Source organism: Elephantulus edwardii, unplaced genomic scaffold, assembly GCF_000299155.1.
Source record: "Elephantulus edwardii isolate Elephantulus edwardi_28Jun2011 unplaced genomic scaffold, EleEdw1.0 scaffold00096, whole genome shotgun sequence".
NCBI classification, from domain to species: Eukaryota; Metazoa; Chordata; class Mammalia; order Macroscelidea; family Macroscelididae; genus Elephantulus; species Elephantulus edwardii.
The window spans coordinates 11211824-11234198 of record NW_006399846.1 but is presented as its reverse complement, the minus strand read 5'-3'; the positions used below and the strand labels follow the sequence as shown (position 1 = coordinate 11234198).

The following is a 22375-nucleotide window of genomic DNA, read 5'->3' as shown; positions in this document are numbered from 1 at the left end:
AATGACTGGGATAACCGGGATGGGAGTGTCAGAGACAGTGCGATTGGCACAGGACAGAGCAGAGTTTAGGGCTGTTGTACACAGGGTCGCTATGAGTCGCAAGCAACTCGACGGCACATAACAACAACAACAACAAAGGTTACTGAGGAAAGTTTCCACTAGGTAAATAGGGTGAGGATGTGAGCATATGGTTTATTTTTCACATTAAAGTAACCCTAATATTCTTTCAGAAAACAAAAGAAATTCAAAAAATGCTAAAAAAAAATAACTTTTTCATAAGGTACTAAACAATAATTCTGTTAAGTTAGAATACATAGAAGGGAATCAACGGTGAATCCAGAGGTTTACAAAATTCCTATTTAGACAACTCAGGACACTGCAAATTAAGAAGACTGCTTTAAACACTGTTCCCAGTGTTGCATACTGGTTACTGGATATCATTTTGGCCATAAGGAAACGGCATATCCAGACTATTATTACCATCCATTCTTACCATTTTGTGCTGTATATACCACTCGGTACAGTCTTACCCAATTTAGTCCTTTGTTCTAATTTAAAAATTAAAAGAAAATTGCCTTCTTTTCTTTTACAAATTTAAGAACCTAGTACAAAAATTAGTTTCTACACACACAGGAAGCATGTGAAACTTACTGAACCTGGTTGTATTTGGGACTGAATGGCTTATTTTTCTCATCATTTTTAATTTTCAAAACCTACTCCAAGTAGTCTTCTTTTCTTCTTCATTACCTTCCTCTCTTTAAAATTCAGGTAATCCCAATCTTGGAAAGAAGGACATTCTAGTTTTTTCCCTTTCTTTTAATCTCCTAAATACCTGCTGATACACTATAAAATCCTGATAAGCAGGGATCCTCAAATGCATTGAAAACTGCATATGGAATCTAAAATTTAAGAAAAGCAACACATCAACTGTAATTGCTTAGGGAACTTGTTAGCTAAAAGCAGAAAAGAACAGACGTAAAGCAAGGTACAATTGTGCTGATAATACAGCTCATCACTCTTTAGCACATTTTTAATTACTAAAATACATAGTGGGCAATTACTGACTTAATATTTATTTGCTTTTTCAAATGTGACATTGTTGTCTTTTTTTTTTTTGGCACAAATTTGAATCATACAGAACTAAGCTGGTGTGCAGAAGCTAAGACAAAAGCCTACTTAGTTGCCCAGCATTTCCACCTCATTACTGGTTTTGTTGCAGGAAATGAAATAAACATAAGGGAGGGAATGACTCCCAAGAAAGATACCTACGAATGCTACCGCTGTACCTGTAAAGGTGAAGATCTGCACACTTCAAATAACCTACCCTTGGACAAGATCAGCTGTGCCCTTCGCATTTTTCCATAATCTTTGCCAAAAATAGTTTATTTTAAAATGAAGATACTGAGAAATAACTTTTACAAGGATTAAACATACACGTTAAAATAGTAACTGTAAAGAAGTGGGAGATGGAAGGTAGGGAACCATTTTAAATAACATTTTAACACAAAACATTACAATACTGAATAGAGTAAGTAAGTTGCAAATAAGTAATTTTCTCTGGTTGAAAAGAATGCTTTATCTATTATTACACCAGCATTTCTTTAAACAGAACAGTCTTAGTTCATGATTTGTAAATTACAGACTTATATCTATATATATATAATCTGTTGTCTTTTTTAATGACTTCTCTTATTTTTCTCACCTTTGGTCTAAATTTGTGGGCAGGAGTGAGACCAAATCCTCTCCTTTCTTCAAATAAATACAGAAAATCCCAGCGTTTCAGTTAAATCATATATTTAAGTTAAAAAATGTCTAAAGATAACTTTGGCTGGAGACAGACTATTTTTCTCATATCCCCAGCAGGAATAAATAGGAAACACATGAATTATTCCCAATCAGCCACTCATCTCCATCTAACGCATTCCAGAAGTCAAACATTTTAATAGCCACATCATCTTCAGTGCTCTCATGAAGGCATAGTTAGTGGATGATTAGGAAAAGAAAATATTAAAAGGTATTCTAGGAAGCCATCACTTAAAATTGCATTCAACTTTTAACCCACAAGTACTTGAAGGGATTTACAGAGATCAAAAGGCAAAATCGTATTGTCCTCTCTTCCATGTTATCAACCACATTAAATTCTTAAATGATAGAATCTTTATATTATTTGGCTAAAGAAAACATGATGTTGGTTAGTTACCTTGCAATTTCCACTGAAATCTGGAGTCATACACTCACTTACTTGAGATCTCAAAGACACATGCACAGTAACATTTAAACTCTTAACAAGTCAAAACACTTCAAGTGTTACATAGTATTAAGAGAAGGATGACTGAAAAAGGGATAGTTATTAACCACAGAGAAAGCAAGCATTTACAGAAACTGGACTTTATAGGAAAAGGGGAGGGGGACTGTTTTGTTTTTTAGTAAAATGCCTTTTGAGTTAAATCTCATACCCACTCAACCTGTAACTGGACAGTACATTTTGCTTCTAGTTACTAGAAGACATTTCTTTTTAAATGATTGGGGCAAAAAGGAAAGAGGAGACCTAAAGTTGTTCTCTAGGTTCATCGCACTATCCCTTTTTAAAAGGTAGACTGATGAATTTAAGTAAAACCACACTTTTTTTTTTAATCCAAAATATAGGGACACAGAAAAGTGAAGACGAAACACTACAATATTTCCTCCAGCAGGATTCCCTCTACTCCTTTAAAAAAAAAAAATCAGCCCACATTTAAAAAGAGTTTACATACAGCTTACCTAACAAACACCCAAACAAAAACAAAGAACAGCATAGGAGAGATGAGGACACAGCACCAGAGCTTCAAACATTCACTTAAAAACAAAACAAAAATTGCCACCAGAGACTGGAGTAACAGCAAGTTTCCCAAAAGACAAAGACGTATCTCAACACATAAAAGAAATAAAATTATCTATTTAAATAAAAGCAAGAAGGAAGATCTGGTTGAGCTAGAAAGAAGGGAATGCTAGCTCCCTGCACTACAAGTAAGGAATGGGTTTTCTTATTAAAAAAGAAGAAAAAAAAAAGCAGGTCTCCAAATAGATGCTGAAACTCTGTCTTAAGCTGCTGGTAACAGTAAATATATATATATATTCATAAATGTATATTAAAAAAGAAAAATAATCTATTTATAGAACAGTCAGTAGTCAGAGACATTTAGAAAAAGTAAAAACAAGTCTTTTTTTTTTTTTAAATGGATTTACTAAAACCTCTTCACTCAGAGGTACTACAACCCCACATCTTCTGACTGATAAAGCCATGGGGATTAACAGCATCTGTTGTCACTCATGGACCACAATCAGAAATGGCCAGTGTTGGACACAGCAGACACTGGGGTGAAGGCTGCAAGGCAAAAAGCTATTAAATTGCTGGTCTTGCTCATGGCCATGCCTGAAGCCTGTTGGTGTCTAGAATATTTGTGAATGAAGGTTTCCCCAGAAAGCATGCACCACTGCAGCTCAGTAAGACATTCTGATTTATCTTCTCTCTCACAGAAGCATGGATCCATGTACCTGCTCTTGTCCAATATGCAGATCCAAGAGATCTGACTTCTTAATGTCTAAAAATGCTCCTTTTGTTGAAATTAGAAAACCACTTCTTCCCATAATCCAATTTAGTCAAATTTCTGACCTAGTTGGGATCCTCCTCTTTAGGAAGAAAAGATGTTTTTCCCCATATGGCGAGAGACTTACTTGGGGCTTTCTTCTTAGTTCACACAACAGAGGTCTATAAACTGTGCTATTATTCCATGACTTCTAAGTAGATTAATTTCAGTCCTGTTCTTCCTAGCTGTATCCATAGTACATTAAACGCCCATCAATAGTGGAAGTGTTACTCTCATTTCTCTCCAAGTAGGCCATATAAGGAAATTCAGGCAATATGCTTGCCTTCAAATGGTGCTGTCCTTAGGTTGTAAGCCTCTAGCTAATATTAACTGGCCATAAGTCACATTCTACCCACCATGCTAGCACACCAATGTACTAATGCTAACCAACCACCCTAGAGCTCAATCAAGTGCTTGGCTTTCATGCAGCACACCACATTCAGAGGGAGCAAATGAACTGAGATGCTGGCTGCTGAATCAATGAAGGGACCCTCTGCACAGATCTGTGGCTCACACTGCATATGCAAACAGGAAGCCTATACTAAAAGGACTTTCTCTGAAGGCCATTGATCTTTGGAAGCAACATTCTTCTGAGTGGCTCTAAACCACTTCATTTGATGAATAAAGTCTCAATGTGGACCATTTTTCCCCATGCCCCAAACTAACCAAGCATGTGCTAACTGGTCTCCTTAAGGTCCTCCATTGGTAATTTGTAGCTCATTATGAAGGAAGGAGGTGGTGCTTGACCCGGGCTATCTGGCCCTTGCTTCTTTTCACAGTTTATACAGATGTAATCTTCATTTTCTGCCATTTCTGGAGAGACACCCACACAAACTTGATGAAACCACTCATCACAGCCACCATCACATTGTACCCAGTCTACCTGTAGGAGACAAGATTGGGAGTGTTTAGGTCACATAAACATTAGGCCTAGAAGAAAAGCAAATCAAAGAGCTTTCTTGGCTGAAATTATAGCAAACAATTGGGATGTCCAGAGAGAGACAATGACTTCTTATGGGGTTATTTTTTAAAGAAAGAAGCTGGGAAGTTAATACCCCAAAATTATAATTTACCATAGCGTGTCCACAAAACTAGGCCTCTTAGGTACTCCATTCCTCATGAATACCTGGGGCTTCTTGTGAGGCAGAAACATGTTTGAGGAAAAACTCAACAAAAAAGGAACTTCTAATAGAGCAGCCAAGTAGATTTAGCTAATATTAACAATTTCTAGGCTCTAATACAATGCAATTAACAATCAAGAAAGAAAGAGTACAACGTGAAGGCAATCCTGCATATTAGCTTTATTTCAAAGAGATAAGCCAAAGTACTAAGAGCATTAAATACCTTTTTAGAAAAGCAGTCACATAGGCCACTTTTAAAACTAATATTTTTTATTCTTCTCTTCTTCCGTTACAAATACAACTCCCTATAAAAAGTTAGCAAATATCAGAGGTCAAATCTTACAAATTAACCAATTATAACAGTCAAAGACACAGGTCAATAGCTCACTCTGGGATTCAAAATTAGTCAGGAAAACTGATAGGTTGGTGGCAAATGTCAGGCAAACTTAAACCTTCAAAGAATATAGGGCTTAGAAAGTGACTATAGTTTCAGAACTTTAAGTCTTAGACCAAGAGTCAGCAAAAACATCTTTGGGTTTTTAGATTTAGAAGGTAACTGTGGTCGTCTTTTTAGCTAATGCCACAGCAGACGAGAAGTTTTAATATTAAAAGAACTACTCTTCCTTTCTTTGCTGCAAAGGTTGGTAAGTTCACTGGCAATAGAGTAATCCAGTTAAAACAGTTAGCTTTACCAGGTATCAAAGAAAGAAGTAGAAAGGAATCCAAGAAAGTCCCTCAGTACAGACATGAGAAAAGACAGAGGAGGGAAGTTTTGGTTCTGTGAATATGTTTAAGAGGAACTGAGTGGATTCTGAAATGAGTTTCCATACTATACAAATGATCAAAAACAACAGTCATGTTAGCAGTTTTCTAGAGTTCTAATAAAAAAGATGGGAAGAAATAATTTGTCAAAATAATATTTATGCTTTTATCATTCCTAGTCCAGACTTCAAGAGTGCTATGGAGCAGAAAGATTAATTAGCTTATTCAAAAGTCCTGAGTTCTGACGCTGCTCTGTCATGAATATATAATTTGAAGCAAATAATTTTATCTCCTTTTGGCTCAAGTTTCTCATCTGGAAAATGGAGATAATCTCTAATTTACAGGGTTATTAACATGATCAAATTAAATAATGTATGGCAAAGCACAGAGTTCAGTGACTGGGATACAGTGGAGATATTAATACCTTCCTAAAGGAAATGCATTTCTGTAATTTTACCTATAGTGTCTACTTTTGATCAAAATGTTCTTGTGGCAAACTGCATTAGCTAGGAAATGAAGATAGTGTCTTCTGCGTAACAAAGTAAAAGTAACGGCACTGAAAGCAGGTGGAGATTTACAAAGTGCTGAGACCTCTGGTGGCCTAATGGGAAAGGAGTTGTACTGCCAACCCCAAAAAAAGTTAGTTTGAATCTAACAGTCATTCTGCAGGAAGAAGATGGGTAATCACCTCCCATATGATTTACAACATCTAAAAACTTGCTGGGGGGTTAAAAACACCAATAAAAACTTGCTGGAAGGTAACTAGGAGTTGGTTTAGGCTCAATGACACATAACAACTACTGGATCCTTTGGTGGTTTAGAGGTAAGGAAGTACATTCCCAACTCAAAGGCATGTAGTTTTAATTCACCAGTGACTGAGAGAAAGATGGGCAATCTCCTGTGCAACTTACAGCCTCTGAAAACCTGCTGAAGGGTCAGCTACGAGTTGGCTCTGACTCATCTGGCAAATAACAACAAACTGGATCCAAGAGGCAGTTCTACTCTGTACAGGGTGGCTATGAGTTGTAATAGATTCCACAACACAATAACAACTGGAGCAGCTGGGCTATCTGGAAGATGCTAAAAGAATACTTTCTAATTTCTTTTTTTTTACACTTTCTAATTTCTAGAACAAGATTATGACTTATTCCTTTGGATTCCCAGGTTTGCAGCATTATCCTGTTTATCATGCGTCTCTTAAACCAGAACTTCAAATTGGTTGAGTGTGGTCTGATCCTCCATCAAGAAAACGCCCTTTTATCCATATATACTGAATCAAAAACTACTACATTTAAAAAGATCCCCAGGTGATCCTTAACAAAAATTCTACTAATAAGTAGATTCTGATGCACATATCTAGAGTGGAAAGGCAAGTTCTCAACAAAAGTTCAGACTGGAATGAATCAGTTCAAAGCTATGTTCTAAATCAGCTGACATTGGTGTTTTAGTGGCAAAGACCAGCGCTGCTAATCCAAAAGGACATGGTTCAAATACAACAGCTGCTCCACAGGAGAAAAAAAGGGCAATCTCTTCCTTTGCGATTTACTGCCTCTGAAAACTTGCTGGGAGTCAGCTATGAGCTGGATCTGACTCAATGGTAAAAAATAATGATCCTTACCTTTAATCCTCATCATCTAGCCCTGTCCTCATTCATGCTAATTCACAACAAAGCTACCAATTCAACAGTATTTGCCACCAGGAATACTCTCATGCTTTTTAAAATAGAATTCTACTCCACTAGCTTCCAATGTCCCCAGATGAAACATACCAACCATCTCTTTCAAATAAAGAAGATGATGTAACACTCCCCCTGTTGTGATTTTGGCTGGAAGTTCCTTGCTAACCCTAGCACTCCAATCATTACAACAGTATGTAATTTAGTACTCAAAGAGTACTTGATTTAGTACAACACTGGTACTCAGATTCTATCTATCCTGGCCTACAGATTAAATAACAATTTACACTGATAGTTTGGCAGAAGGGAAAAAATCTCCACCAAACCAATCTTCCTGTTACCTTTTGATCATGTTCAATCACTATCACTTACTTTGTTTGAAAAAGCCTCTGGGGTCATAAACCAAGGCTAAAGCTTGGAGTATCAAATTGACTCCACAGAAGACTCTGGGTACAGAGACCACAGATTATGTAGTAATAATCTGAAAACTCAAAAACAAACAATTTGGCTAGTTGTTCAGTGTTAGTAATTTCCCTTTTCATCACTGCTATGAGATACACACAATGAATAACAAAATAACTATTAAAAACTTTAATAGCTATAAACTGTTTTAATATTAAGTGTTAAGAGATTTTCAGTTATTCACAAATAGGTTACTAGGTTCAGATTTAAGTAAAATATATGAGAAATATATTACATAGAGGAACTACACTTGAAATTTCATGTGATTTCAGGTTCTGAATTCAGAAAAATATTTGGCATATTGTCAGATTTTTAATTCGGAAAAATATTTGGCATCTTATCATCTGTTCATTTCTTAGGAGCATATTATTATTGCACTGAGGGAAAAAGAAAACCTGGTTGTTCAGTGTGATTCCTAACTTACTCAAGCGAGCTTTTACTTTGGCATTCAGTCTCTTTCGTACCAAGATTCCTTCCAAAAGCCAGATATGAAAACAACTCAGAGAACTACAGCATAACAGATGTTCCAAATCTGTGTGTTTATTTTTCTGGTGTTCTAAAGACTAGGTGACCAACCCTTCCTGTCTGTGCAGGACTGAGATGTTTCCCCAAATTTAGGAAAGTTACAACTAAAAATGAGAGGAAATTCCAGGCAAACTGGGACATTTAATTACTCTATCTCAATATCACTATACTTTGTATATGTGCATTATACATATTTAGGTAATTCACCTTTTGATTACCTACTAGTAGACAAGAACTGATTAAAAACAACACTATGCAAATACTTTGGTAATACCACAATACCACAAATATCTTTTTAAAAGCACAGTGGCTAATAAAGAGTACAAGCTGAGAGATCCAAGTTTATAAACTTAATCTCTTTATTTACCATGTAAAACTCAGTCTAAAAGTTGGGTAAAAAAGAATAAAGAAATAAGCATATGATATGAAGGTAAAAAGGTGGAGGAAAACAGTTATTTTTTATAAGTGAAATGATAACCTATTTATTTTAATTCAATAAAATATTACTTAAATATGATCCTCAAAAAACTTATTCCTTCAAATGAACTTTATTTAGTCTTGGTAGCAATAATATTAAATAAAAGAGAGTTTAGGGGTAAAGGATTCTTAACTATAAAACTGATCTTCTGGCGAGCTCTGGTGGCCTAGTGGCAAGAAGGTATACTGCAATCCCAGAGAGGCACGGTTCAAATCCACCAGATGCTTTGCTGGAGAAGGAGGAACAATCTCCTCCTGTACCAGTCAGATCTGATTTGACGGTACACACACACAAAATAATAAAACTAAAAAATAAAAAAATTTAAAAAAAAAGATTCCTAAAAACAAAAACAAAAAAACCCCTGATCTTCTGAACAAAGCTGTTCATTATTTGTAAAGTTCATTTCTACAGAAAGTTAATAACTGATGGCTTTAAAATATTTTATATTATTCCAATTTTATTCTTCTTTTCTCTTTCTAAAATATCTTGAAATTGAGGCAGGTAATACTTAAGTATCTTCTATCTCCATCTTCTAATTCTTTGGAATTTTTCTCAACTTATAATTGGGAAAAGCAAAGTTACTGGTTTTTAAAATGGTTAAAATACATTTAAGAAAATTATAAATTCTAGAAAATATTTATTGCTGCATGGTACTTTGAAGAATATAAACTGCTTCTTAAAAAAAAACTTAAGTGTTCATGGTTGTTTTGAATCTGTGGGCCATACATTAGTCTCATTTTTTAGGTAAATACTACAAACTGAGAAAGCTATAAATTTCTTTAAAATATTTTCAAAGAAATAGGCTATCTAGAAAACTGATAAAGTAAAATAAGAACCATAATTTAAAAAATAAATCTTTCTGTCATTATAAATTATAAACAGGCAAAACATTTATAAACAGGTATCATCTGTGTTATTTAACACACTCTAGAGGACACCAGTGGTGGTGCACTGGTAAAGCAGGTGGCTACTAACTAAAAGGTAGGCAGTTCAAACTTACCAGCTGCTTCTTGAGAGAATGACATGGCAATCTACCTCCATATCGATTGACAGCCTTTGAAACAGTATGGGGCAGTTCTACTCTGTCCTATAGGGTTGCTGAGAGTCAGAATAGAATTGATTTGCTGGAAAGGGTCTTGTTTGGGTTTATAGAATTATAAAACTTAGCAAGTTTCGTTTTATGTAAGCTAATGACAGGTGAAGGCACACACTGTTTTATTTCTCATATTTTAAAACTTTTTAAAAAGACATTTTCTCTGAATATTCGGCTAAGTTTCTTTTAAAATGTAGATGATCACTTTTTAGATTTTTGGATGGTCTAGTAACAGGAAACGTCACTGCAATCCCAAAGGCATGCTGTTCAAGGCCACTAGCTGCTCCACAGGAGAAGGATGGGCAGTCTCCTCTCATGCAATTAGACTCTGAAAACCCACAGGAGGATCAGTTAAGGGTCAGTTGCAACTCGATGGTTCACAACATCCTCCTACAAAGTTAGCAGTAAATCTCAGGAATTATTTAAAAGTAATGATCACAACATACAGATTGCATGTTTTCGGATAACAAAATTATCTCACTCTATCCTCATAACCCTACTAAGGAAATAGCCTACTACAAATACTCCTCAATGCTGGCTAGTCAGAACTGATTCACAGCTGAACCCCATTGGGTTTCCAAGGCTGTAAACCCATGGGAAGAGACTGTCCATCTTCCTCAGAGTTGAAGCCAATGGTGGACTTGAACTGCTGAGAGGCACAGCCTTTGGGATAGCAGTGCAACTCCCTACAGGGCTACACCATCAGAGGATCCTGAAGCAAACAGGGCAAGTATTAATTTACGTTTTATAGCACATGAAAAAGCACAATCAAAAGCATGACCCTCAAGGATTTATATGACACAAGACAAAGAGACTAAGAAATTAACGGAACCATATTTTAAAGGTAGAGGAAGGGAGAGAGGAGTTACTACTGAAGTAATAAAGGAGAAAAGCATAAAACACATAAGTGATTTACCTTGAATATAAGCAAGAATTGAAAGGAGGGTGATAGGAATGCTTTAATAAGAAGAGAATTATGCTGAGTGAACTAAGTCCCACAAGGATAAATATTGTATAAAACCATTATTGTAGAATGAGTATAAGGATCTAAGAGGTGTGGGAGAGTCTGGAAGCAGAGGGATGTGGATGTGCAGGGGAAGGGCAGATTAACCATCAGATTGTACAATTTGATGGAAGGGGTAGGAGAAATTGAAAAAATTTGTTCGAATTTGTATATAAACTAGTAGAAAAATTTTTTGAAAATGAAAAAAAAAAAAAAATCACTGAATCTCACTAAAACTACCATACAACTAATTAAAGAAAAAATAAAAAGGGAGAAGATTCTGTCAACTGAGTTGCAAACCCTTTCATTTTTATAGACAATTAACCTTCCTATCAATTTCTGAAAGAGAAAAGTAGCACATAAATGCATAACATATTCACAAAACTGCTTAAAAGTATGACAACCACATAAAACAGACTATATAGGAAGAATCAAACTAAAATGTGTGTAGCTGTTGTCCTTCATAATGAAACAATGGGAATTTTTTTTGCTATGTATTTGCCAAAAAAATAATGGGAAATCTCTGTATTTACTGTTTACATGTTTCAATTAGTTTTGGTATGTGTTTTTGTACTTGCACCTCAATATTGCTTGGATGCAGATATAAGTGGACAGAAGTCAGTCTGGGAGTTAAGGAACCAGGCTGTCTTATTTTTTGTTTTATCACCAATTATCTCTATAACTATGGCCACACCATTTCTTTTCACTAAGTCCTAATAATTTCATCATTTGTAAAATAAAGAGGCTAGATGAGGTAGCCTTTGTCCCCCTAAAGCTCTGAAAGTATTCAAGTATTTAACAGACAAAGTATAACCTGCAAGAAACAGTGATACAGCTGTGTTTATTCTGCTCATATTTTCAAACTGAGGAGATATAAAAATTCTAGGTACCCAGGGATAAATAATGAGCATAATAAACACCATTTTAAATATGAATTTATTAATAATCATATTGGGAACCATCACAAATGCCTTCACTCATTAAATTAACTAGCATTTTTCATAAAGTCCTCTACCTTTTTGAGAAGTTTATATAGACAATTTTATCCATAGAGTGTCATTTAATTACTGTACCTAAAATATAGGGTTGAAAAGATTTAAATAATACTTTTAAAGCTCTGAACTATCTGCTGAAGACCTCTATTGAATTTGAATAGTTCACGTTTATATTTGGGTAAAAATAGCAATTTAAGGTAGAGTGTTGTTTAAAATGTGGGCCATCTGAAGATTTCATCTATAATTTATGAAACCTGAAAAATTCTTTAAAAAGGCTATGACTACAGGTGAATACCAAGACAGGATTACATGTACTAAAGCAGACAAATTCTAAGACCATTAAAGGTTTATCTCTATGAGAAAGTGAGGCTGCACAGTTTCTCAATATAGCCAAACTAGTAAGTTTCACAGGTTTTAATAAGCTCGTGGTTTGAAAAAAAATCATATTTTATCTAAGTGTGTATACATAGGCCTGAGTATGAATTAGAGGCCAAAAGGAAAGAATTAATACCTTAGGTTTTTTTTCAGCCTTCAGACAATTTACTCTTAATGTAATTTTCTACAGCTTTTAGAATCTTGGCCCAAAATTACGTAAGGCCACTGTGACTGACAACGTATTTTATTTTCTGACCAATCCAAAAACATACTGTCTACTGTGTAAGAAAAGCTTGTGAGGGGTTGCCATATAGCTTCTCTCTGCTTCAGCTGTTTCACTATGTTCATTAATTATATGATTTTTAAAACACTGATAGATGACTGTCAGACCACTGATAATAAGAGCCTCATTATTCAAAAACAGTTTTAAAGAAACAGTAGAAAGCAGATTATGCTGGAAACTCAAACTGGAGACTCCAAACCAAATTATCATGATGGCAAACATCTCTCTCCATGACTACTGGTCTTTTCCCTCTCAGACACTGACTACCAACCTCTGGACTCACCTTGTCCTTGCAGGGCCTTTGGCAGTTTTGTGCTGCACACACTGCATTCTCATCATCAGATTCCTCTGCTCCTGACCAGTCATACTTCGAGGGGATGTCCAGTACTTTTCTCTCTCTCTTTTTCTCAGTATTTTCTTTCACTAATTCAACTTTGGCTGCAGCAGCTTTCTCTTTCTTTTTCTTTCTTTCTTCTTCTTTTGCTAATTTCTTGGCCAGTTTGTTTAGCTCCTTTGATTTATCAGCACTTAATTTTAATTTTTTCTTTTTTGGCTTATCCATTTTCTTTAACTCTTTAGACTTCTGTTTTCCTTCTCCAAAAAGCTGTTCTACCTTTTCTAGCTTCCGTTTCCGTTTCTTCTCTGAAGAGTCTTTCCCTTTTATTTTTAATGGTTTCTCTTCCATGCTGTCATCCTTCAAAGATACAAAATCAGAAACAACTTTCAAGACACTTCAAGAAAAGAATATTAAAGATAATAGTATAAAATAAAGATAAGCTCTAAAAGAAAATAGTTTTGTCTTTCAGATTACTTTGGGGAAGGGGGTCTCTGCTGGCATAGTGCCTTATATGTTATGCTAACTGAAATGTCACGAGTTCAAATCCACTAACTGCTCCAAGGGAAAAAGATGATCCTCTCCTTCCATAAAGACTTACAGCTCTGGAAACCTGGTGAAGGGGCATTATAAAGTGAAAGTGACTCAACAGCAGTGGGTTTGAGATAGCATTCAGTGTTAATGCATATTAATCACATCTTTAAATCTGTCTTGGTATCAGTGAGGTTTTTTTCTGTCCAGGGCTTGGTAGGGTTTTATAGACGCATGCACCCAACTTGAAGCCTTGTAGTAAGAACATTAAAGAGAGTGTTCTAATCTGGTAGCTTTCAATCCCAAAACATCACTTTCTTTACAGGAATTAAACATTATAGCTAAACAATAGTACTGCCTTAGGGACATTTAGGCCAACTGGCATTACACAGTCTACAAAGACATTGTTTTACATTCTACTTTGTTAAGTAGCAACTGAGACTTAAAGCTTGCAAGTCGCCATGTAAGGTGCAACTACTGGTCTTCTGTGCAAAGAATGAAAATTCTAAAAAAAAAAAAATAAAAATAAATAAAAATCAGAGATGCAAGAGAATGATTAATCCAAAGGTCTAAAGAACAAGATGTTGTCCAGCTCTGCTAGGTGCTCTGACAGGGATCACAATAGAAGTTTCTGGTGGTCCAGTGAGTTGGGAGTTGCACTGCCAACCTAAAGGTGGTGCCTCTCAGGTGGTGTGAATGCACAAATGACTCCAAAATAGAAAGATGGGCAATCTCCTCCCATGCATAGCTAAATCGTCAGCTATGAGTTGGTTCTGACTCATTAGCAGTGAGTTTGCAGTTTTAGTTTTTTGAGTATTCAAAAGCAGAGCAGAGCAGAGATTATGAAACAAAACTCAAAACAGTAATAATTTTAAAAAAGAACAGGCTTAATGGTCTGATAAAGACTCGTGGAAACCCCAAGACTAAGGCTTTTAAGCTTGAGGTTAAGCTCACCCACATGATTAAAACTTTCAGCTACAGAACAGATAAGACTGTAAAGTAAACTTACACTAGGGTTGTAGACATTCAAATGGGAAGCTATTTCCCCACGGATAAAGCTCAAAGGCTTGACAGAAAAGAAGGATGAAGGAGAATAGTAGGCACAAGGAAAAAATTTCGTAAAATGGTATTACATTGATGGTATTGTAATCAGTGTTATAAAGCAAAATGTTAGGAACTGTTGAATGGAAAATCAATTTGCTCTGTAAACTTTCACTCAAATAAATATATATACACACATGTGTATATAAAAATACATATATAACATCCTAAAACATATAGTACACATATATGATAAACTTAAAATATTACAGCCAAATATACATCAGCAAATTATGTCATTTTAAATGACCTAGTTTTCAAATTAGATGTTACATAAAACCTCAACAAAAGAAAATCATAAGGCAGAATTATTTTGGCTTAATTGAGTAGAAGAGTCTGAGTTTTGTCTACTCAAGCATTAGTGATCTCCAACAAGTCAGAAAATTATAAACAATTTTAAAACCACTGTTCAAGGTAAGCTTTAAATTCATACCTCCATTATATGCAGGAATCTATCTTCTGAAGGTGGGTGTGTGGCTTGCAAAATCCGCCATATGTGTTGCGTCTCATCCAGAGATACTTCTAGGAGATCTCCAACCATCATAAGTTCTTCAAGTTGGGCTTTAGCTCCAGGTGACAACTCTAACACTGGAGGTTCCAAACTCCGTGGCACCAAAGGGCTCTTTCTAGGTTGTTTCCTTGGGGTGCTAGAACCTTTAAAAACAACCAACCAATAATTCAAAATCATCACACAAAACAAAATCATTAAAACTATTTTAAAAACTATAATGTGTGTATCAAACACATATTTACAGAACAAAAACATTTAAAGTTTCAAAGTTCATTCAAAAAAACTAGGTTAGGCTTTTTGTTGGTGGTTTTTGGTATTTTTTTTTTTAAGTTCCTTATCAAATCTATACTATAGACAAGGAAGGTGGAATTAGTTAAACTTGTATGTACAAGTTTATGGACAGGGCCTCCACAAGAAAAAGACTGATAACCCAACTACAAAATAAGTAAGAGACATGGAAAGACTTTTCACAGAGGAAGACACTTGAACATTAAGAAATGCTCACTTCTCAAAAAGTTGCAAATAGAGATACCATTTGACCCAGCAATTCCACTACTGGGAATATACCCTGAAGAGACCATAGCTGACATCCAAGCAGATATATGCACACCCATGTTTATTGCAGCTTTGTTCACAATAGCAAGGAGTTGGAAACAACCTAAGTGCCCATCAACAAACGAATGGCTAGAGAAGCTGTGGTATATTCGCACAATGGAATACTATGCTGCATTAAAAAACAAGGAACTCATGCAATATTATTCAAAATGGTTGACTCTGGAGAACATTATGCTGAGTGAAATATCCCAGTCACAAAAGGACAAATATTACATGATGCCACTGTTGTAGAATGAAGACTGTCCTTGGGGTTGGGGAGAGACTGAGTAAGATGGGTTCAATAATGTATACTGCACTGAAACAGAGGAGGGAGAAAACTGTTTAAAAGAGATATATAACTAGGTATTTCTGTCATCACAGGAGTCTAGAGCGAGGGCTACATGGTGGAGGGGACCTGGGGGAGGGTTTGTAAAACAATGAAAGAATCTTTTCTTTTACTTTTCCATAATTTTTGACTCATGTACTTTTAACTTGTTAGTCAAATTTGTGTCTTCTAGGTTGCAACACCCCCATGACACATCTTCAAGGATATGAACATGTACGACCAAGCACAATCAATAAGAGTGCATCTAAATCCCAAAATCAATCTCCATAATAGTCTATGTGTTTCCTACTGCCAAAGGGGCCCTTTAGAGTAGTGAGAGAAGATCTTCACCCTGAAACCCACAGCGTCCCTTTTCAGCAGGAAGTAGCTAAGAGAATACGCCATCCCCTTTTCCTTATGACTCAGGGTGAAGTCTCTCTCAGGGAGGAGTGATAGGGAATGGCAAAGGACACACTGACAAAGAAGATTAATCAGAACTGGCTTTGACAAGCACTGTGGCATTTGGACAAGAACAAACTGGGAGGAGGGTAGAGAGAATAGTGCAACAATGAATGAATGGAAACCCAAAATCTCTGTAAATGTTTATGAAAATTAATAAAATATAATTATAGAAAAAAAAAGAAATGCTCAAAAGCACTGGCAAAAAGAGAAATGCAAATCAAAAACACAATGAGGAACCAACTCACTCCAGTAGCAGTGGCAAAGTTTAGCAGGGCATCACATAATAAATGCTGGAGAGGATGTGGAGACATAGGAACCCTTATACACTGTTAGTAAGATTGTAAAATGGCACAATCACTCTGGAAGGCAGTTTGGAATTTCTTCAAAAAGCTGAACATAGAATTCCATATGACCAAGGTATTCTACTGGTTGGAATCTACCCCAAGGAAATGAGAACTAGGGCACCAATGGAAATTTGTACACCAATATTCACAGCAGCATTTTTTTACCATTTCAAGAACACAAAAACAGCCCAAATGCCCAAGCAGAATTGAATGGACTGAGAAAGTTCAGTACATTCACACAATGGAATACTATGCAGCACACAGGAGCAATGATTTTGAAAATCACTACCTAATTTGGGAGGGACTGAAGAGTATTATGCTAAATGAACTAACTCATTCTCATTAGGACAAATACTGTGCAAGACCATTATTGTAGAAATAGAAGGATAACTAGTAAAATGTGTATGAGGATTCGCCTATCAACAAATGAATGGACAGAGAAGCTCTGGTATAGTCACACAATGGAATACTATGCAGCATTGGAAAACAAGGAACTCAAGAAATATTACACAAAATGGGTAACCGTGGAGGACATTATGTTGGGTGAAATATCTCAGTCACAAAAAGACAAATATGGCATAATGCCACTGTTATAAAAGAGGACTGACGGAGGGGTTGGGGGAGACTGAGAAAGATGGGACAAAGAATGTATACTGCATTGACAGATGAGGGAGAAAACTGTTTAAAAGGGATATATGATTAGATATTATTGTTATGATAGGAATCCAGAATGAAGATAGCATAGTAAAGTGGATTTGGGGAGAGAGACTGAATATCAATGAAAGATTTTTTCTTTTACTTTTCAAAAATAAAAGCGAACTGGGGGTAAGGGGTGGTCAGGGAGAAAAGTGCAACAATGAATGAATGGAAATTCAGTCTCTGTAAACTTTAATTAAAATCAATTAAAAAAAAGTGTGTGAGTATCTGGAGGGGGAGGTAGGAGCAGAGTGGTGAGGATGGGCAGGGGGTAGTCAGAGGGTCCTACAATTTGATGTGTAGTGGGAGGGTTGGGTAAAAAAAAATGGGAAAGATCTAGGGTGAAAAGCAAACCAGAATAAGATAAAAAAATTTATTAAAAAAAGAGTAGTTCTTTATCAAGTCTATGGACTTGGAAAATGAGTATGACAGAAACTTCTTAACTCATGCCCTCTCTCTCCATTTTGTTGCTGTGAGTTTCATTAAGGCAACCACAACTCGTAGTGACTCTATGAACAACAGACTGAAACCTTGCCCTAGCCTGTGCCATTCTCACACTTTCTACCATGTTGAAGCACACTGGTGAAGTCATTGTGTCAATCTACCTAACTGAGGGTCATCTTCTCTTCTGAATACCTTCTACATTTCCTGTTGTTTTCCAAGGACTGAAACCTTATGAGAATATGCACAAAATACATGAGATGATGTTTCACCATCCTTGCCTCTAAGGAGCACCCTTGTTGTACTTCTTCCAAGAGAGATGTATTTGTTCTTGGAAAAGTCTATGGTATCACAAGTCAAAGACATCAATTCTTCTTCAGTCTTCCTTATTTAATGTCCAACTTTCAGGTGCTTACAAAGCAACTGCAATTCCATGGCGAAGTCAGGTACTTAACTCTTTGCCATCAAGCAACCTTGACCATGTGCTTCATTTTTAGGTATAACAAAATATGAAGCACATATTAAGAATATTAAAATATGTAACACTTTTATATTATGCTTTGGAACTCTGGTGGCCTAATGGTAAAGAGTTGCACTGCCAACCCAAAAGTACACAGTTCGAATCTACCAACTGTTCTCAGGAGAAAGATGGGCAATTGCCTCCTATGCAATTTACTATCTCTGAAAACTTGCTGGAGGGTCAGCTATGGGTTGGTTCTTACTCAACAGCACATAACAGTATATACTATGCACTTTTAAGGGAGGTCTGGTGGTCTAGAAGCTAAGAAGTTGCACTGTTAACCCAAAGGCAAGCAGTCCCAATCCACAAGTTGATCCTCAGAAGAAGAAAGGGCAATCACCTCCCAGGAAATTTTCAATCTCTGAAAACTCACTGGAGGTTCAGCTTTGAGTTGGTTTGGACACAGCGGCTGTAAGTTGCATTAAGGAGAGGAAGACCCTGGATGAGGTGGGTTAACACAGTGACTGTGGCAATGGGGGCAGGTAGATGTGTCAGAGACAGTAAGGTTGGCTCAGGACAAGGCAAGGTTCAGAGCTATTGTCTGTCCACAGGGTCGCTATGAGTAGTAGTCAACTCAATGGCACAAAACAACAATAATGAAATCATCCACCAAGAGAAAAATAAATCTTTCTAACAATTAAAACTGTATCTAAAACCAGAATGAATAATTTTGAAAAGCATCCAGTTTCTTCAACAACTGGTAATGATCAATGTAAATTAAACAACTATATGTTAGGGGCTTAAAAGAAACCATGGAATAAACTAGCTGGCCTCTACTGTTCTTCTCATTAAGATCCTATAATTTCGAACATTTTCAGACGATCATCTAGAAAATATATATAGAGGCTAACTTTTCCTAACCCAAACAGAACTTTCAGATTCTATTGGTATTTCATGACCAGGAATTATATTTTATTAAGAAGAAATTCACAGTCTTGATTAAGACAATGTTTTTCGGCTCTTCTCCATCTTAATATAAAAGATTAATACCTTGGGAACAACTCTTAGAAGCAGAAGAATAAGCATGTTCAGCACAGAATGAAGGTGCTGTCCACATATGAGTTACCACCTCCTCAGATTTGATGGGGATTTCTTCATCACAAAAAAGGTTGGGTTCCAGACTACTAGATGATTTCACACTGGCTGTGTCCTGAAACATAAACAAAAAGAGACATTCAAATCAGAAACACTTAATTTACCCTTTGACAAAAACCTAAATGCAAGATTTCCAATTAAAGTTTCTACTATAACATACTAAAAATATGACATTAAAATGAAAAGAACAAAAAACCTAATACCCTCACCCCAATTTTCACCAATTCCATTCAAACTCAGGACAACCCCCTGTGTGTCAGAGCAGAACTATGTTCCCTGGAGTCTTTAATGGCTGGGTATTTGGAAATAGATTGCCAGGACTTTCTTCTGTGTTGTTACTATTAAACATCACAAAAAAAAATCAACTGGAGAAAAAAATCAGTAATGACTAGTGTGAAGCAAAAAAAAAATTAAAGAATAAAGCTCTTAAAAAGAAGCAAAAAACTAAAAGAATAAAGCCTCTTAAAAAGAAGAAAAATACAAAACCTACAGAATAATCAACCATGAGTTACCTCTGTACAGCAAATGGACAGACCAGTGCTATACCACTTAGAAGAATATTTGACAAAAACCAACAGGCCTGAGGGCCACAGATTAAAATCACCCACCTCTGTCTTGGTAGCATCACCTTCTATCTACTACACCAACTCTCTTGTTGTTAGGTGCTGGAGCTGTCGATGACTCACAGTGACGCTATGAACAAAAGACCTGAACACCTGTATAATTTTCATTGTTTCTCCAAATTCATAGAGTTTCCGGAGACAATAGTGGTTACCCATGGTGAACAGTGTTTGGCAGAGCTCCCCAATTAAAACAAGCTTGGAAGCAGGAGTGGCATCCACTTCTAAAATACTTGCCTTCAGAAATTCTATCACGTGGAGAAACGATGAAAGTTATACAAGTGTTCTGGTCTTTTGTTCACAGGGTCGTTATGAGTCATCTATGACTTAACAGCACTTAACAACAACAGAATAATTACTATTAAGTAATCTACTTTCTACAATCTAAAGCCTATAAAAACTTCCTTTTCCTGTACCAAAAAGTTAATGTACCTCACCCTTTAAAAGCAAAATTTAAAAATGGACTAAAGAAGGGGAAAGCAGCACATCTGTGACATCTTACAGGCACATCTCTTTTCATACTTTCTAATTTTCTATTCATCATAATGCAATCTAAAGACCCTGACCAGAAATACTCATATCCTAGAACTCCAACATACAGATCTAATGAAGGCTCAGATGATGTTCTTATTCAGTTAAATGCCTACAAGCTCATCTACACATAGCTTTAGTAATTAGCACACAAGTCAAGAAGAGAGAAATCACACCAAATATTTCAATAGCAAGATTTCAAAATGGGGGAACTGGTTACATATGTATCTAAGGACTAAAAAGACAAACAAGAAATACTGCAGTGACATCAAGATCAAGACTCCAGGAAAGACGGAACAACTCTAGGCTTTGAGAGGACAAAGGAGAGCAGTGGGTACTGTTATTAGAACTTAACCATGAAGAGGTGCTGCATAGACTAGGACCCAGATATCAGAGGAGGTCATGCTGGCCAATTAGTTCTCTTATCCTAAGTGACTATGATATAGTTAGTTTTAGAAGTGTAGGAGAAAAAAACGAGCAATGAGAACCAGTAGCTACTGCTAAAGAAAGCAAGCATGAAGTTCAGATGATAAGAATGACAAGAATGGGGCAAGAAACAGAAAAGAGCAAGTCACTTTTCACTGCTCAGGCCTTTTCATTTTCTCTAATACTTCTTAATTGGTAGAAGGGAGCCAGCAGATTGAGCAAAGGCTGGCAAACTATATCCAGTGTGCCAATTTCAACTGGCAGTCTTATTTTTTATGGTATATAAGTTAAGACAAGCGTTTACATTTATAAAGGATTGTACAAAACAATAAAGAATATGCAACAGAGCCCAAAAGTGGTTTACAAAGCCTAAACTATTAACTATCCAGCCCTTTACAGAAAAAGGTGCTGGGGGAAGCAACATGTAAAAAGGCAGGTTAAGAGATAAGAGACAAGAGTTTCAAGTTTAGCCTCACTATGATTTTCTTTGTGGAGTACCTAAGAGGAAGATTTGCTTTAATTGGACTATCATAATTATCATAACTAAACAGGATATGTTCCATGCATCTAGCTGTGTCAAAATAATGATTAGCTATGAAAAGGGCAACTTGGGAGGAAAAGGTTTTATGACCTTCATACACGGTCTTCTTACCTATTCAAGAATTTTGTCTTTAAAGGAAAGGAGGGGGAAGTGAGTACAATATCCTTGCTTTAGTTCCCAGATGATTCTTCTAAGTTAAATTACTCTCCTTTTTTAAAACCTTACCTCTTACTTCAATATAATTCATCAAAAAAAACTCACTGTGAAGCTTTCAAAATAGAAGTGTCCAGAAAATAATGGTGAAAAGGGACAGCAGGAATTCAAAAAGTTAAAAAAAAAAAAAAGGTCTCCAGTATGAACTGAGAAGTATATGATAATTTTAAGATGCATTAACCCTAGAGTGAAAATAAAAAGTATACCATACTCAATACATACGTGCACCAAAATACATACACAAAAATATTCACAACAGCGGGGAGCTCTGGTGGCCTAGTGGCAAGAAGCTGCACTACAATCCTAGAGGCTCATGGTTCAAATCCACCAGATGCTCTGCCGGGGAAGCAGGGACAATCTCCTCCTGTACCAGTCAGATCTGATTTGACGGTACACACACACGCAAATAATAAAATAAAAATAAAAAATTTTAAAAAAATATTCACAACAGCATTACTGGAAACATCTCAAATATTCTTCAACAATATAATGAGTAAATTAATTATGGCATATTCATATAATGAAATTTGTTGTTGTTGCTGTTATGTGCCGTCGAGTCACCTGCGACAGCCCTAAACTCCGCTCTGTCCTGTGCCAATCGCACTCTCTCTGACACTCCCATCCCAATTATCCCAGTCACTGAATCAATCCACCTCATAGAGGGCCTTCCTCTCCTGTGCTGTCCCTCCACC

The 22375-nt window shown here is 36.2% G+C and overlaps 1 protein-coding gene across 1 annotated transcript in view; it reads right to left on the bottom strand.

The window, feature by feature from the left end:
* Positions 1–1947: 1947 nt before the first annotated feature.
* KDM5A (lysine (K)-specific demethylase 5A) overlaps positions 1948–22375 on the bottom strand; it is a 138588-nt gene continuing 118160 nt past the window's right edge. Inside the window, exons 25-28 of the mRNA XM_006891328.1 lie at positions 19248–19407; positions 14798–15018; positions 12682–13092; positions 1948–4509 (exon numbers count right to left, since the gene is read on the bottom strand). Of these exons, the coding sequence (XP_006891390.1) occupies positions 4303–4509; positions 12682–13092; positions 14798–15018; positions 19248–19407 (999 nt within the window). The 3' untranslated portion in view covers positions 1948–4302. The remainder of the gene's footprint in view (positions 4510–12681; positions 13093–14797; positions 15019–19247; positions 19408–22375) is intronic.